Here is an 18,375-nt window from a genome sequence, read left to right on the forward strand (position 1 = left end):
GTCTCTGTTTCTTAAAATGCTGTCTAGGTTGGTCATAGCTTTCCTTCCCAGAAGCAAGTGTCTTTTAATTTCATGGTTGCAGTCACCATCTGCAGTGATTTTGGAGCCCAAGAAAATAAAGTCTCTCACTGTTTCCATTGTTTCCCCATCTATTTGCCACGAAGTGATGGGACCACATGCCATGATCTTAGTTTTCTGAATGTTGAGTTTTAAGCCAACTTTTTCACTCTCATCTTTCATTTTTATCAAGAGGCTCTTTAGTTCTTCTTTGCTTTCTGCCATAAGGGTGGTGTCATCTGTTTATCTGAGGTTACTGATATTTCTTCTGGCAATCTTGATTCCAGCTGGTGCTTCATCCAGCCTGGCATGTCACATGATGTACTCTGCATAGAAGTTAAATAAGCAGGGTGACAATATACAGCCTTGACGTACTCCTTTCCCTATTTGGAACCAGTCTGTTGTTCCATCTCTGGTTTTAACTGTTGCTTCTTGACCTGCATACAGATTTCTCAGGAGGCAGGTAAGGTGGTCTGGTATTCCTATCTCTAGAAGAGTTTTCCACAGTTTGTTGTGATCCACACAGTTAAAGGCTTTGGCGTAATCAGTAAAGCAGTAGGCGTTTTTCTAGAATTCTCTTGCTTTTTCGATGATCCAATGGATGTTGGCAATTTGATCTCTGGTTCCTCTGGCTTTTCTAAATCCAGCCTGAACATCTGGAAGTTCATGGTTCACATACTGTTGAAGCCTAGCTTGGAAAATTTTGAGCATTACTTTGCCAGCATGTGAGATGAGTGCAATTGTGCAGTAGTTTGAACATTCTTTGGCATTGCCTTTCTTTGGGATTGGAATGAAAACTGACCTTTTCCAGTCCTGTGGCCACAGCTGAGTTTTCCAAATGTGATGGCATATTGAGTGCAGCACTTTCACAGAATCATCTTTTAGGATTTGAAATAGCTCAACTGGGATTCCACCACCTCCACTAGCTTTGTTCGCAGTGATGCTTCTTAAGGCCCACTTGACTTCACATTCCAGGATGTCTGGCTCTAGGCAAGTGATCACACTGTCATGGTTATCTGGATCATGAAGATACCTTTTTTGTATAGTTCTTCTGTGTGTTCTTGCCACCTCTTAATATCTTCTGCTTCTCTTAGGTCTATACCATTTCTGTCCTTTATTATGACCATCTTTACATGTATGTTCTCTTGGTATCTCTAATTTTCTTGAAGAGATCTCTAGTCTTTCCCATTCTATTGTTTTCCTCTATTTCTTTGCACTGATCACTGAAGAAGGCTTTCTTATCTCTCCTTACTAGTCTTTGGAACTCTGCATTCAAATGAGTATATCTTTCCTTTTCTCCTTTGCCTTTAGCTTCCCTTCTTTTCTCAGCTATTTGTAAGGCCTTCTCAGACAGGCATTTTGCCTTTTGCATTTCTTTTTCTTGGGAATGGTCTTGATCCCTGCCTCCTGTATAATGTCACAAACCTCCCTCCATAGTTCTCCAGGCACTCTATCAGATCTAATCCCTTGAATCTATTTGTCACTTCCACTGTATAATCATTCAGGATTTGATTTAGGTCATACCTGAATGGTCTAGTGGTTTTTCCTACTTTCTTCAATTTAAGCCTGAATTTTGCAATAAGGAGTTCATGATCTGAGCCACAGTCAGCTCCCAATCCAAAACACAATAGCGAAAAGGTTACTGTGGACCCCTTTACTCCCATTGGAATGGTTACTATTAAAAAAAAGAAGGAAAACAAAGGACAAAATTTTGGAGAACATGTAGAGAAATCAGAATGCTTGTGCATTACTGGCGGGAATGTAAAATGGTACAGCCACTGTGGAAAACAGTACTGCAGTCCCTAAAAGAATTAAGCAGAGAATTACCATATAATTGAACAATGCCACTTCTGGGTCTATACCTGAGTTGAAAGCAGGGACTGGAAAAGATATGTTCATAGACTTACAACCAGCTTCATAGCAGCATCATTCATAACACCAAAAATGTAGGTATTCTGAGCTTCCCTGGTGGCTCAGACGGTAAAGAATCTGCCTGCAATGCAGGAGACCCAGGTTTGGTCCTGGGTTGGGAAGATCCCCTGGAGAAGGAAACGGAAACCCACTCCAGTATTCTTGCCAAGGAAATCCCATGGACAGAGGAGCCTGGTGGGCTATAGTCCATGGGATCACAAAGTTGAACTCAACTGAGCAACTAACATTTTCAAAAGGTATAAACAACCCAAATGTTCACTGATGGACTGACAGATAAACAAAATGTGGTACAGACATACAATGGAACATTATTCAGCCTTAAAAAGGAAGGGAATTGTGACACACATGACAATATAGATAAACCATGAGGACGTTATGCTAAGTGAAATAAGCCAGTCACCAAAGAATGAATATTGCTTGATTCCACTTACATGAGTTACCAAGAGAAGTGAGATTCACACAGATAGAAAATAGATTGTTGTTTACAAGGGTCAATGGGGAGGGGAAATGGGGAACTGTGCTTTAATGAGCACAGAGTTTCAGTTGTGCAAGCTGAGAAGAGTTCTGGAGACGGATGGTGGTGATGGCCACACAACAGTGTGAATATACTTACTGGCACTGAACTGTACATTTTTAAATGGCTAAAACAGTAAATGTTTTGTTATGAATATTCTCACCACAATTTTAAAGTAAAAGGTCACTGTAGCCTTCTCCAGAGAAGGAAGAAATAGGGAGCCCTTTCTTCAGTTCTGTAGGAGGGGCAAAGGTGGATCGCACACAGAGCCTGGGATCAGGGAATCACATTTGCAAATAGCGGGGACATGGGACAGAACATGGGCAGCGCACCAGTCAAACTGAAAGCAAAACCCTAAGGGAACACAGCATCAAATGAGAGTCATTTTGACTGGGGGCTCTGGGACAGATTTTGTGGCGGAAATGGCATTTCAACAGGGCTTTGAAGAGTTCTTTAGGTAGGGAGGCAAAGGGAGAACACTACAAGTGTTGTGAACAGCTTAAGTAGAGGCATGAAGGCAGAGAAACATGGCTGTGCGAGGGTCCAGCAAGCAGCTGGATCTGGCCAGAGAACAGAACAGGGTAAAAACACAAAAGGACATGGGATATGAGGGTGAAAAGAAAAGCAGAACCCCAGCTCTGGAGAACACCAAATTTTAGCCCAAGGAAGGTGGACTTGTATTCTACTGACAGTAAAGAATCGATAAAGGTTTGAGTATGTATATTTGTAGAAGCAAATCCTAGAAGAATTTGGGGGTCAGAGGGTAGGGGCATTTACGCTTTTGATAGTGCCTGATTTCCGTCCATGGAGATCATGCCCACAGCAATACATAAGGGCAGGCGTCCCCACTTCGACCAGTACAGTGTACTATTGGGCTTTCTGATCTCTGTGAATCTGTGAATAAGTGAATATTCATACTCAAATGTGTGCAAATAAAGAAGGGGGTTGTGTTTCTATTTTAGAGCACTGATAGTCGAGTAGAAACAAGGCTAGCAATCAAGAAAAATGAGCAAATGATACTATTCATTGATAAGAAAATTCTCACTTATAGCAAGAAAAAGGGAAATTAAAACCACACTGACAATGGAGAAACAGACACAGAGAACAGATTTATGGACACAGGGCATGAGGAGACGGTGAGATGATTGGAGAGAGTAACATGGAAACTCACATTACCATGTGTAAAATAGAGAGCCAGTGGGAATTTGCTATATGACTCAAGGAACCCAGACAGGGGCTCTGTAACAACCTAGAGGGGTGGGTTGGGGAGGGACATGGGAGGGAAGTTCAGGAGGGAAGGAACATACATATACCTGTGCTTAATTCATGTTGATATTTGACAGAAATCAACAAAATTCTGTAAAGCAATTATCCCTCAATTAAAAAATAAATAATTTTTTAAAAATATTTTTTAAAAATTAAAAAAATACTACACTGAAATGCCATTTTGAACCTAGGTTCACAGAGATAAAAAAGCCCAATAGTACATTGCACTGGTCGAAGTGGGGACACCTGCCCTTATGTATTGCTGTAGGCATGACCTCCATGGACGGAAATCAGGCACTATCAAAAGTGTAAATGTCCCTACCCTCTGACCCCCAAATTCTTCTAGGATTTGCTTCTACAAATATACATAGTCAAATTTGTGCAAACTGATCTATGTATGACTTTCCACTATAGCACTATTTGTAACTGCAAAAGATGGAAAACCTAAATGTCCACCAAGAGAAAGTTGGTTTCATAAATGATAGTACATCTGCTCCTGGAGTACTAAGTAAGTGAAGTCGCTCAGTTGTGTCCGACTCTTTGCGACCCCATGGACTGTAGCCTACCAGGCTCCTCCATCTGTAGCCTACCAGGCTCCTCCATCCATGGGATTTTCCAGGCAAGAGTACTGGAATGGGTTGCCATTTCCTTCTCCAGGGGATGTAAACACCTATTCAAATCAGGAAGATTTCCTGCAGATAATGGGATGATCTCCAGTTGTTTGTTTGTTTGTTTTTAAGCAAATTCAGAAGTGCAACTTGACTTTTAAAAAAAGGAAAAAATATATACACTTTTGTTTCAGCACACATAGCACTGGTTGCTCACGTGGAGAAGGACCAGGTGAGCAGGAGAGAGGGGAAGAGTGAGACCTGCACTGTCGGTCTTTACTTAACTTTCGAATTTTGTGTCACATGAATATTTCTCCCCTAAAAGTCGGAGTTTAGGGCTGGGGGAAAAAACAACCATTCTAAAAGATGAAAATGGAAAATGCAGCTTCTTCAAAAGGCAGAGGAATGTTAGATGAGCCAACCACATGGGAAACCTGTGGGAAGAAACACCTCAAGAGGTGGGTTCAGTCCACACTGCCCACCCCTGCAAGGTGAAGTTTAACTGTATTATGTTATAATGTAGACCTCCAAATTACAAGAGGGGGAATAAAAATTAAAATCATTGTATAAGTAGAGAATATTAGAGCAGATGAATCCTTGGTGATAAATCAGCTCACCCCATTTTTCAGACAAGGAAACGGCAAGCCGGAGGGGACGTTCTCCAACATCCCACAACTGGAGGCTTAGCCGAGTCAGCCCAGACACTCGGCAGCTCCTTCTCTTCACACCCACCCCGAGGTTCTCCACTGTACAGCACACACCACGAGACCAGAGATTTGCCATTTCACTGCTCCCTGAGAACTCCAGGCTGAATTCTGCTTTTGTATGAAGGGAGATACAGCCAGCATTTAAACAAGTGAGGGTTTATTCACTTGGCCAGATGTGCCAAGATGTGGCCCCCTTGTTAAGATCTGAATCGAGCTGTTAAGCCCCAGCAGAGTTTAGCTGAAGCCAGGGGCAGCCAGTGCTAATGGAAGCTGGACCAGAGTGGTGAGCATGGGTGAATAACACTCCCCAGTCCAAATGCCCACTCCCCCAATCCCTGGGGCTTCCCTTCCTCAGCAACCTGGAAGGAGACATTTCCTTATTTAATGATACAATAGGGAGCAGAGTCCAGGATATACTGTGGCTTGTTAAATATAATTGTGTCCCTTCTCAGAGAATGACTTAAAACTTCTTCCTCATTCTTTTTACATATACTTTAACACTTAACCCAGGCCCTGTTCTCCACTTCATTTTTTTTTATAAATCACTTAAAAAAATTTTTTTTATTGGAAGGTATTGCTTTACAATATTGTACTGGTTTCTACCATACATCAATGAGTCAGCCCCTCTTGAACCTCCCTCCCATCTTCCACCCCATTCCACCCCCTAGGTTGTCACAGAGCACTAGGTTGACCTCCCTGTGTCACACAGCAAATTCCCACTGGCTGTCTATTTTATATATGGTAATGAGTATGTCTCCACGCTACTCGCTCAGTTCATCCCATCCTCTCCCTCCTACACTGTGTCCACAAGTCTGCTCTCTATGCCTGCATCTCCATTGCTGCCTGGCAAATAGGTTCATCAGTAGCATCTTTATAGACTCCATACACATGCATTAATATACAATATTTGTCTTTCTCTTTCTGACTTACATCACTCTGTACAATAGGCTCTAGATTCATTCACCTCGTTAGGAATGACCCAAATGCATTCTTTTTTAAAGCTGAGTAACATTCCATTGTATATATGTACCACAATTTCCATATCCATTCATCTGTTGATGGACATTGAGGCGACTTCCATGCCCTAGTTATTGTAAAAAGTGCTGCAACAAACACTGGGGCACATGCATCTCTTTTGATTACAGTATTCTCAGGGTACCTGCCCAGTGGTGTGATTGCTGGGTCATATGGTAGATTCTTTAAATCGCATTTTTATTGCTGATGCTAGGAACTCTGGTAAAAACCTCTTCTAAACAGAGCTGTCTGATTTCCTTACATTTTTTGGGAAGTGCAGTTAATAATGTTCATTAGTTTACATCCTATTGCTAAAAATGCCCCAGCCCACTTTTCTGTGTTAGTAAGTGCAGTATTGGGTTAAATATAGTTTCACTTTTCCTTGGTAACACACAACTTTCCACACCCCAGGCTCCTCATCGTGGAGATGGGTGGTGACAGAGGAGAATGAAGAAGGTATGGGGTATTCTCTCAAGGACCTTCCCTTGAAATTCTGTTTTTAAGGAAACCTCCATATACTCATTTGAAGATCATTTTATTCTCACTGGCTTCAGAGTCTCAAGTGAAGTAAAAGTATATTCCAGGTTGACAGGTTCTGGATGTATGCTATCTGATACAGTAGCCACAAGTCATACTAAGCACTTAAACTGAGATGTGTTATAAATGTAAAAGATACAATGGATTTCAAAGACTGAAGACAAAAAAGGATGAAAAAATCTCATTAATAATTTTTACACTGATTTCATGTTGTAATAAGTGAGTCAAAGAAAATGCATTACTAAAATGTGATTATATGGCTCGGATTTGTGGCTCACGTGATATTTCTACCCAATAGTACTACTCTAGATTTGAAGTCAGAGACATTTCCTGTAAAAAAGGACCATATGGTAATTCTTTAGGGTTTCTCTGCCACTCAATGTTCACCTAGTGCATTATGAAGAAAGCAGCCATTGACAACACACAAGCCAGTGAGCATGGCTGTCGTCCACTGCAATCTTGTTTACAGAAAAAGGCAGCAGGCCAGATTGGCCCAGGGGCCACAGCTTGCAGATCACTGTCGTAGACTGTCAAGCCTTTACTCTAGATAAAGTTTTTGTAACATTAGATACTGTCATTTTTATGAAAATGTGTTCTCATGTCATTATTTTGAATTACAGCCATTTGGAAAGATGACAAGATCATACAATAATCAACAAAGACCACTTAAAGTGTTAGAGTTTTAAAGAACACAGAGATACACTTTATAAAGGAATAATCACATAGGAGAGATGAGATGAATAACCCAATCAGGCATCATTTTCCTATATGTGTGATTGATGAGGTTTGATTTGTTATTTTGCCAAGGGTCTCTTGTGGGCATGTTGACATCTTGCTCATGTTTCTTTCGCTAAAAATATAAGATGAGAAGTTGGAGCTAGGCTCAGAAAAGATAGAATTTCATGGACTGACACAGATAATTTGAGAAGTATGAGTGTCATCTGGGGAACAAGAGAAGAGCAACGTCAGGAATAGGGCAATATTCTTAATATGATGGGGATGTGCTGGCCCCAAAGAGGACCTCAGAGTCACTGTTAGTGGTTTGAAGACCATGGTTTAAATCCCCCAAGAAAGTGTTACAATCTTCAGTCTTGTGGGCACCTATGTGATGTAGGCAGCTGGCATCTTGTGAGTTGGAGCAGACCCAGTGGGCAGCTGCTATGCCGTGAGTTGTGGCTACCTCTGTTATGTACAAAACCAACACCGATTAGTGACACATCACACTCTAAATATTGATTAAGCTGAAGCTGATTTCCTGGCTCAAGTCATGTGTGTGGTTATGAGCTATTTTCTGCCAGGAGAATAAGGCAATTAACTTGAAGAGTTTCAGCTACGGGCATGACACGTGTCCAACCTTCATAGGTATTTTCACATGCCAGGTTGCATTAACATAAGCTAAAAATTACCCCAAACGTTCCTTTCTTTAGATATTATAAAGTCAGAGTCCATGTCTTATTCATTGTTATGTGCCGGCTTCTAAGACAGAGCTGGGCACATATAGAGTTTGGCTAAGTGTTTCTTGATGAAATAAAGTACCAGACATGGGCATTTTTGCCAGAAGCCTCAATGGTCCAACTCGGATCAACTGCCCCACAGTCCCGGAGGCTGCTGCATATATATCAAAGGACTAGATCCAATCTTGAGTTCCCACCACCCTTTCCTGACATCCACAAGTTCTTTGGTCATGGAGGTGGACTGGCACTTCCTTCCATGTTTTCCATCCAGCCTCATTAATCTCCTTCCAAAGAGCCCTTAACCTCTGGCATCTGACCGGGCCCCTGGGTGTTGGAGCTGACCTGGGGGACTGTGAGTGAGGTCAGAGAGGGTGGCGCTCCAGCACTCATCATGTTCCTTTGGGGTGGACTTCTCCCATATCTTTCAAACAACTGCCCTACAGTCTAGAACTTTTCCATTTTTACATACCAAAAATACAAATTAAAAAGTTTTAGATTTCCTGTCCCTCTAGCCTCTGTTGGACTCCTTCTTATCTGGCAAGTTTATCCATGTTAATGGGATAATGAAAAAAAATACTGCACTAATGGCATATATCTGCATTTCTATGCCAGCTTGGAGGAGATCATGCCTTAAAAACAAGGCCAAATGCCCTGCAGCTCATAAGCAACATAGTTGGGGTGTAAAGGACACTGCTGTGCCCCTCAAATGATCATTTAGGCAGCCACATCCACGTTCCACCCACACACAATGGAGCTGGGCTCAAGCCCTGAAACATCTGTTTATACCAGAAGGAAGCCCTAATCAAAGTCAAACTTGACAACAGTCCACAGAGTCACAAAACATAGATTCCTTTGTCTTTGTCTAATTATGTGTGTTTTGTAATTTTTAAAAAAGAAAGAAAGAAATGGGTCATTCATGTGTGTTCCTAATAATAGACCCCAAATTGGAAATATAACTGCATTTCATTCAGCCTGAGAATCAAGAAACAGATGAACTTATATATCTTTTGGATGAACAAAAAAATCTATCAAAGCCACCTAAACTTTTTTTAGGATGAGTGCATCTCATTCCTTTAAAAATCAATAAGAGGAAACTCTATTCAAATAACCTTCGCTTGTTCCAAAGAGCTGAGAAAACTTGGTTCTTCTCTCTATATGATCCACTTATTAGTTAAGGAAGGGGCAGAGAGATTAGAAAATCTTAACTCGCCACTTTACACCTCGCTGTGGAAAATTCATTTACATTTACACATGCACATGAATATATCTGATTGTAAACAACACTTGACCGTTTTTCTCATCCCTGTCTATTCTACCTCATGGGCTCTTAGGTAAACCTTGGCTCTTGAGCACCTTCTCTCCAAACTGGCTGGATCAAACTTTCCATAGGTCAAAAAGGCAATTGCATTGACTTAGAAGGCCCTTGTTTATGACTTCTGCCAACTAGAAATAAGCAAAAATTCTGTTTATGTCAACAAAGCATGCCATTAAGCAGAATGAACAATGACGTCAACATGGACTTCAAGGTTAAGACAAGCCTAGGGAAACATTTCCCCGCTGACCCAAGTGCCTTCCCCAATCAATACTCCTTGCTGACCTAATACTCCTCTCTCCCATTTAATATTGTTTGATATGCTATTTCTTTCTAACACACATTACAGGAGGGTGAACAAGGTTGGTTCAGTTTCATTTCATTGAGTACCTACTATGCGTGCTGGGACAAACGCAATTTAGTCTTCTCATTCACTTCTAACCTCATCCTCTCACACTAAGTTGCACAGAAGGTCTCCCCTCTAACCTCACAGCAGCTCCATGAGGGACACAGCATTACAGTTAACAGAAGAGGAAAAAAATGGATTCAGAGAGGGTAAATAACTCATCCAAGAGCAACCAGCTACTAAAAAGCAGAACCAAAATTCAAATCCATAGCTGCTGACTCCAAAGCCTGTGATGGTGTGCCTCCTGCCTCACAGAAACGCCCAAAATGATGCCTTTAATGCACTCACTTACTTCTATGCCTATCACCACTTTCTGGTTACAGGTGGGATAGTCTTGAGACTTGGCTCACTCTCATCTTAAAAGTGGTGGGTGAAAGGCTAAAATGCCATCAGATCACCATGCATGCATTACGTCTGGGGAGGGGAGACATTATCTTATTCACAAACACACACACTGCACTGAGCCGACTCCCCAGTCCAGGTCAGCCCTTCTTCGGGTGAAACTAGGAAACCAATACTAAGCCGCCAAAGCAGAACCTCCTCAGCAGTTCCTCACATCCTGCATGCCCTCCTGCCCTCAGTCCCTTTCCCCAGGGAATGGGATGAGCCATAAACAGGGTAACTGAATTTGCTTCAGGCTGCTGCTGCTGCTGCTGCTAAGTCACTTCAGTCGTGTCCGACTCTGTGCGACCCCACAGACAGCAGCCCACCAGGCTCCCCCATCCCTGGGATTCTCCAGGCAAGAACACTGGAGTGGGTTGCCATTTCCTTCTCCAATGCATGAAAGTGAAAAGTGAAAGTGAAGTCACTCAGTCATGTCCGACTCTTAGCGACCGCATGGACTGTAGCCCACTAGGCTCCTCCATCCATGGGATTTTCCAGGCAAGAGTACTGGAGTGGTGTGCCATTGCCTTCTCCGTGCTTCAGGCTATTTATGGTCTACTCCACTCTATCCATCTTCTCCATAAATTGCCTGGGTTTTTTACACCTTCTCTTCTACCTTCCCTCCAGCTGCTTCATTCAGCCAACTAGTGGCTCCTACACTGTTGCCAACAGGCAACCAGAAGGAAAAGAAAGCAGGAGGCAAACACCACCATTTGGGAGCTTTCAGGGGCTGTGGTTGGGAGGCATGTGGAAGCTACTGGCTGATGTGAAGTTTGAGGATGGTCTGTGCATTTCAGACATGCATAATTACTTGCACAAACTGGATAATTGAGGGCCTCTATACCTTGTTTTGAACTTCCTAGGTCCTGTGTTACACAAAGCAAGGAATTAATGAATACTTCTAAAGGGATAACTGACGGTCTGTGGCTGCTTACGGAGAATTCTGTACCAGACTCTGTCACAGTCACTGTCTGCTAATGAGCCCCACATACATCTGTGATGCTAACTCACTTTTGTTTCTCTGTCCTCTGGTTGTCTCACAAGTGCAAATGTCCACTCGGAATATTTCAGCTCTACAGACGACACCAATGCCAGCCGCTGTGAGATTTGTTTTCCCATTTAAGAAAAACAATTATACATTCGAGACTAGAGTTCAGAACAGACAGAACTGCCTTCTACAAGTGCCATTGTCACAGACGGGGCTGGGCAGCCTCAGGTCATTCTAGTCACGTCTGGAGGAAGGGAAGAGTTAATGATGACCGAGACTGGCAAGGGGGTCTGTGAGGCTGAGCAAGACCTCTATGGACCACACCAGTCAGCACCCGTGACGCCAGTGGAAGCGGTTTCCATTACCTTTTGTTTTCAAGGGCCTCAGCCTCTCTGAGGAGACTCTCTGCATCTTGACCTTTGGCGACCTCAGAATTTTTTTGGCAGCTGCTGGAACCAGGGATCATCTTTTCAGAAATCTGCTTGGCATCGTTCCGTGACTTATCTTTCAGGCCTCGTCACAATTATTCATGCTTTGGCAGTATCCTAGCTACAGTCACAGTACTGTTCTTGGGCTGCTCCTGAAGGTTATTCTGTCCCAGCCAGTGGAAGAGGAATGTGCCCATCACCTCAGGACCCTGGCTCCAGGAAGCATGCCCCCCGTGAGGGCAGGAACTTAAAGGCATTTGTTTAGAAAGCCACTCTGAACCTTCAGCCCTTGTGAACACGCATGTAGGTAAGGATGACACGAAAGAGGAATCAGTCCCCAGATCACCGACAGTTTGTCTTTGGAATACATTCCAAGGCACACTTGGCTATACTCACGGACACATGTTCATACAGACTCAAGTGCTGAACTCGGCCAGCTGCCTCTGGACTGTACAAGGACCCCATCCTTTACCTCTCCACTGCGATGGCAAATATCTCCTGACTTTACCTTTTTTTTTTTTCTCTTTAGCATTCTGCTTCTACTCTGTGGCTGGGCTTCCTGCTTTGTATATTTTAAGCTACTTTAGACATGACCTCACATCCTGGCCCATCTCACAGTAGCTGCTAATTTTGAGACTTTACTAATGGGCCGTACATCTATGAATGAGGGGAATGGGTTACAAGCAGCAAAATCCAGAAGGCAATAAGCTAGAAGCCAATGGCTAGAACTGGGGCTCTGGAAGGAGACAGACTTGGGTTTCCACCTTGGACTACCTGTGTGTCCCAGGGCAACTAACATAATCTCTCTGAGCCTCAGTTAACTCATCTAAATAGGGATCATACTAACTCCTACCTCACAAGGTTACTGTTAAGATAATTGGATAATGCATATAAATAACCTATCACAATGCAAATTACTAGTAGTGGTAGTATTACTATTATTATTTAGGTTTCCAAATTATGGGATAGCTTTCTTCCTCCAGTGTCTACATATTTCTGAGGTTCTGCTTAGCTATTCTGCTCTCTACCCTCCACCTGTCCACCTCTCTGTCCTGACCAATCACTTTCTCTAGGAAGCATCCCTAGATATACAAGATGCACACAATTATGCATTTTCTCAGTTGTTTCATGATTTTCATGCAGCTGTTTTACATTTTCCCCAATTTGCAATTGAATTTCTCCAAGGTCAAGAGGGGTTACCTTTCAGCAGTTTCTCTGGTAGCACAAAACCTCTAGAGCAAAATCTCTAGCCACTGGCTAGACCTTTAGAACAAAAGGTTAAGTCCACCTTCCAAGTCACCCTTTTGCTTCTCTGGGTTTTGCAAAACTTTCTCATTCAGTTGCAAAATGGCTTTCTTGTTTATCCAAATCATTTTTCTTTTACAGTAGCATATCTGAAGCTCATCTGAAGGAAGCACACACAGTCAGGAAGCACTGACATTTCTCTTTCCATGATAATTCCAAAATTCATTCCTTCTTTGTCTGCCAAGACATTCATCCACGCTCTAGTTATTTTCCACCTTAGAGTATTTTCTATAATCTTTCTTTTTGGAGCCCTACCTTACCACTTCACTAACTCACCATAGTCTGTTCATAATATCATTTTTCTCCTCTCTGTGATGGGTTCTCTCAAATCCCCCTTGGTCCATAGAGAACTTTTACACTTGCTCCATCATCTGTCTCTGTTCCTGTGGACCACTTAGGCTTTTACTGCTCTCTCTTTTTTTTTTAATTTCTTGTAACTGTCAAGGAGCAGTCTCTCCTTGCCAGGTCTTGGGATTTCCACGTGGAACTTTCCTGATGGCTCGTCCATTAATGTTTCACACAGTGCTCTACTACATCATTTCTGCCTCTGTGGGTAACCAGTGCATTGTGGACGGGAATCATCTGTTTACACTGAAACCCTGTCATTTGTTATGGCAGTTTTATTTATGAGCCTGTGTGCTATAACCCTGTGGCATAAATATTAAATAATAATATCTCCTGGGTGAAAAAAATCATTCATGTCAACTGACAACTTCTTATAAAAATATGAACTAAAGCCAACCACAAAACCTGGTACTGGCTTATTTTATAATATGAGGGAAAACATGGGCTGCTCAACAGGTAGATACTAAAGCAGAATTACAACTTGCATTCTTACATCCTCTTGCTTCAGGGAGTGAAACATCCAAGAAGTAAAGAGTATCAAAAGAAACTTGGGCTGGGTGGCGAGTTTCTCTGGAATCAAATTCTAATTCCTGCCAGTTCTTAAGCAGTTTTATCCTTCAAAAAGAAAAGTCTCCGAATAATGACAATGCCACATAAATGAAAATAATTCTGGACAATGACACTGCTCATTTTTTTTTCTTTTTAGTATTCTGTGAATTTCCTATTACATCAGTTTCATGATTCAGCATTTTCCATTTCATTTATTTACAGTAATATATGGCAAGATAACCCAAGATTTCTGCAGGATCCTGGAACATAAGGTAAGCTGGCTGGACAGAAAGGGTGTTCCCTCCTGCAAATTTACTATTGTTTAGGAGAATTCAAAGCAGAAGAAAGAAAGCTACCAAAGGAATTGAGGAATATTTCCCCACCTTGTTCTGAGGGTCTAAATTACTCTGGTATTTTAAATGAGTTGGTTTTAAATAATAGGTTACTGCCATTTAGTTGATGACTAAAGCAGAAGCCAAGAAGTGTGCAAATTGTAAACGGAACATGCATGAGCCGAGTGTGTTCTCTGAAATAATGCTCAAGACGCAGCTGAAGTCTCCACTCTGGCGGTAAGCGTGTTACAAAGAACTAGATTTCTTTCTGGCATCCGCAACTTGGCAGGAGTGATCATGGAGGAGTTGAAGAGCGCTGGAAATACTAGGCTCCTCGCCCGATGCGTCCGCACAGAACGGTCCGGGCCATGAAGACCGGGTGGAAACTAAAAGGAGGGTCGAGGCGGGTGGCTTTGGCGGAGAGCAAGAGGCGAAGTTGGGTACGGGAAGGAAAGGAGCCGCGAGAAGATTGTCAGGGAAGCCCAGGACTGGCGGGGAGGGGGCTGGAGAGCCGTGCGCTGCAGGGAGGGAGGAGACGCGGGGAGCGAGGCTCCCAGGTGAAGTGGGGAACAGGACCGGGTCTCCAGAGGAACCTGACTCGGGTCTAGAGCGGGTCTCGGAGGAAGAGGAACGGATCCCGGCGAGAGTGCAGCGCCGCAAGTCCGGTCCACGCACCCCTCTCCACACCCCGGGTACCCATCCCAGGTGCCGGGAGCGCCCGGGGTGCGGCGGCGAGGAAGAGACAAAACTAGCCGCGCCTTACCCGCCCGCGAGGCGGAGGTCCCTGGTCGCCCCCACCCGCGTCCCCGGGGCCCCGCGCGGAGGGGAGGACCCGGGCAGGGTCCGGCGCTCACCAGGTAGCAGAGCAGGAGCAGCGCGCAGGCAGGGCGCCCGCCGAGGCCCGGGGGGACGCCGCCGCTCGGGGGTGCCATAGCTGCGGCCCGGGGGCCGACCGCAGGCGGCGAAGGCTGCTGCTGCCGCCGCCGTAGCCACCCGAGCCCCGCGCCGCGCCGCTGCATGGCGAGGCCGCCCGGATCCGGGCCGGAACAGGTCACCTGGTGCAGGGACCGGCCCCCGCCCGAGGCGCCACCTTCCCGCCCGCCCCCGGCCGGGCGGCCGCCGCGCGCGGGGCCACCTGCCGCCGGACCCGCCGCCGCCTCCACTGCCGCTCCCGCCGTCGCCGCCCCCGCAGCCCCAGCTGAGCGCCGGCTCCTCCCCGCCTCTCAGTCCACGTTCCCTCCCTCCCCTCCGCTCCCGGCCCAGCCCGCCTCCCGGCCGCTCCCTGCGGCCCCCGGGCATCCACCCCAGGGGGCAGCCCGCGCCCACGCAGGTGGGGACCGACCCCAGCCCCGCCCCCTGACCGCCGCCCCCAGTTCCCGGCCCGCTCCGCTTTGCCTTTCTTTCCTTTTCTCCCCAACCACCGCCCCCCCAACCCGCCGCCCGCCTTCCGCACTCTTTCTCTCCGCGATCCCTCTCCCCTCCCTCCGTTTCCCATTTTTCCCTCTCTCCAATTCTCTCACTCTTTTCTCTCTCTTCCTAACCTCCCCCTGCCTTTTCCCCCCACTTTCTCCCTTCTCTCCCAATCCGCTTCCTCTCTCTCCTTCCTCTTCTCATTCTCTCTCCTGCACATCCCGTCTCTCCCACCCACTCCTGCGGCGGGTCGCGCAGCCCAGTTCCCGCCCGTGCAGTGGGTTTTTGTTTGGTGGCTTTTTTGGCGAGGGCGCCATTCCCTCCCGGCGCAGGGCGAGTGTGCCCCCTGGAGTCGCGCCTCGCAGCGGCGCAGCTTCCAGTCTTTAAGGGTGGATTTTGACCCCTGCCAACCTCCACCTGTCCACCTGCAGGGGCGGGGTCGCCTCCCTGCCTGCGCAGTTTCAGCCCGGGTTGTGCCGCACCCTGCCAGCTGGTTCGCGGCACGTTCTGGATGCTTCCCGGGGGTTTTGTGCCCGGCTGGCACCGCCGCCGCCGAGCTCTTTGTTTTAATTGTCCAGAGTATCGGCGCCGAAAGCGGGTTTGTGTTTGATTTGCATTCCTGTGCCGCGGCTTCCACTTTGGACCGAAAAGAAAATGAGTTAATTAGGCCAGTGCAATTGTGCTCAAGCCCCAAGTGAAAGGGGCGAGGCTCTTGAAGTGCACAAACAGCTTTTAAAAAAAAAAATCCAGCACTACCTCGGCCTTGGGGACTCAGGTTGGGATGGCTGCTCGCCGACCTGAGTTCTTCCGCCCGCCAAGGGGCCAGGCTGGACTGAGGGGGCCCCAGCTTGCGCCAGCCCTGGCGCTCTGGGAAGCGTGTGGCTAACGGCTCACACAATTGCTTGGGCCCGCGGCTGCTCTGAAACAGTTAACCAGCCTTCGAAAGTTCTCTAAAGCTTCCCTTTGGCACTGGTGGATTTGAGCGGATTGGAACTAATAATAGATTGGGAGCCTGAGAGGACACCATAGCAGGTCAAGTCCCAACAGGCATGAGGAGAGAGTTGGTGGTGAAGAGACGATGCCCAGGGTAGGGTTGGACCAGCTTTGGAATCCCCTGTGCCTGGATATGCCCTCAGCCATCTCTTGTGCAGCCCTGGCCACACTCAGCAACTCAGCTGAGTCATTCCTTACTTTTTTTAGGTCACCTAGGGCTGTGGCCCTGGGTCAGGCTCTTGGCTCCAAGTCACTCACTGCAAAGTAAAGTCTTATGTCACCGGTTCTCAAACTTCAGTCTGCCTCGCAATCACCAGGAGGGTTTGTTAAAACCCACATTGCTGGGCAAGTCAGCTAGAATTTGGGGTTCAGCTGATCCTGGGTGCGACTTGCTAACAAGCTGGGAGGTGATGCTGCTGCCAGTCCAGAGACCCCATTTCCGGAACGACTGGCTGATAGGAAAGGGTCACTCTGCTCCCCCTTCATCCAGAAGCAACCACATTAAAGCGTTTGAGGATTTCTTTATTTTATACCTTGTCCCACTTCCACAGACCCAAAGCTCTTAAAATTCTCCTGTGTGATGTAGAAAACCATTTATTCTATCAAGTGTCCAAAGGGATAAAAGATTTGGTGGCTTTGTCCTAGATTATATACATATTTTTTTCTATCAGTATAGTAGACTATAGTTTTTTTGATTTTTTTTTAATTGGAGGATAATTGCTTTACAATATTGTGTTGTTTTCTGCCATATATCAACATGGGTCAGCCACAGGTGTACATATATCCTCTCCCTCTTGAACCTCCCTCCCATCTTCCACCCCGTTCCACCCCCTAGGTTGTCACAGAGCACTAGGTTGAGCTCCCTGTGTCACACAGCAAATTCCCACTGGCTGGCTGTTTTACATATGGTAATAAGTATGTTTCCATGCTGTTTTTTCTAGCTCATCCCACCCTCTCCTTCCCCCACTGTGTCCCCTAATCTGTTCTCTATGTCTGCGTCTCCATCGCTGCCCTGAAAATAGGTTCGTCCGTACTTTTTAATGCTTATGGAAGACAATCTGTTCCGGTTCCAGAGAACTGGACCTCATAGTGTTTCTGGGGGTCCCATCTGTCTTCCAGGACCTTCCAGAGATTTTCCCTCTTCCTTCACAATACATGGTTTAGACTGGTCTTCGGGGAACTGAATTCTTGGGTTGTTTGTAATCAGGATACATGGAATGAAAGCTTTCAAGTCTTGTGAGCTTTAAAGTTTTGAATTTACCTAACTCTAGCCAATGTGGAGGCACCCCCTAGGGAACTGGCTCTTGTTAACCTGATGTAGGCCATGTCTCACTTTGTTATCTTCTACTGCCTTCCTACTGTGTGTCTGGCTCCACCCCAGGTACTGGCAATCCTGAGGAGCAGCAGGCAGGCAGAAAACTGACCCAAACACAATTTGATCCTCTGGAAGTGACTTTCAAGTTGCTCTGTGGTCCAGGACAGGGGGTGATGGGATTGACTGATTAATTCTGTACTGCAGGGGGGCAGAGAAAGAGAAGGTCAGAATTTCTATTCACAGTCGACTATGACATTTTGATCCAGAAGACAAAATCCATTATTGCCCTTGCCTCCTCTCTAGAGGTTTGTGTCATTAATTTGAAGGGTGTGGTCTGGTTTCAGAAGAAGTCTCTTTATTTAAAAATAGCCTCTTTTCCATTGCCCCCGTGGAAGGGCTTAAACTTCCACCATTACAATTCATTGGTTTGAATTAAGTTTTAATACTCCACTAAAAGGTGAAGGCCCCTGGAGAAAGTGTATTAATGTGATATCTCTCATTACTGCCAAAGCATAAGTG

The 18,375-nt window shown here is 45.4% G+C and overlaps 1 protein-coding gene across 1 annotated transcript in view; it reads right to left on the reverse strand.

Annotated features, from left to right (window-relative positions):
• Nucleotides 1–15,172, reverse strand: part of SEL1L3 (SEL1L family member 3) — a 108,192-nt gene extending 93,020 nt beyond the window's left edge. Inside the window, exon 1 of the mRNA XM_061419837.1 lies at nucleotides 14,993–15,172. Within this exon, the coding sequence (XP_061275821.1) occupies nucleotides 14,993–15,157 (165 nt within the window). The 5' untranslated portion in view covers nucleotides 15,158–15,172. The remainder of the gene's footprint in view (nucleotides 1–14,992) is intronic.
• Between the last annotated feature and the right edge of the window lie 3,203 nt (nucleotides 15,173–18,375).

The sequence above is a fragment of the Bos javanicus genome, chromosome 6 (assembly GCF_032452875.1).
Source record: "Bos javanicus breed banteng chromosome 6, ARS-OSU_banteng_1.0, whole genome shotgun sequence".
Lineage (NCBI taxonomy): Eukaryota > Metazoa > Chordata > Mammalia > Artiodactyla > Bovidae > Bos > Bos javanicus.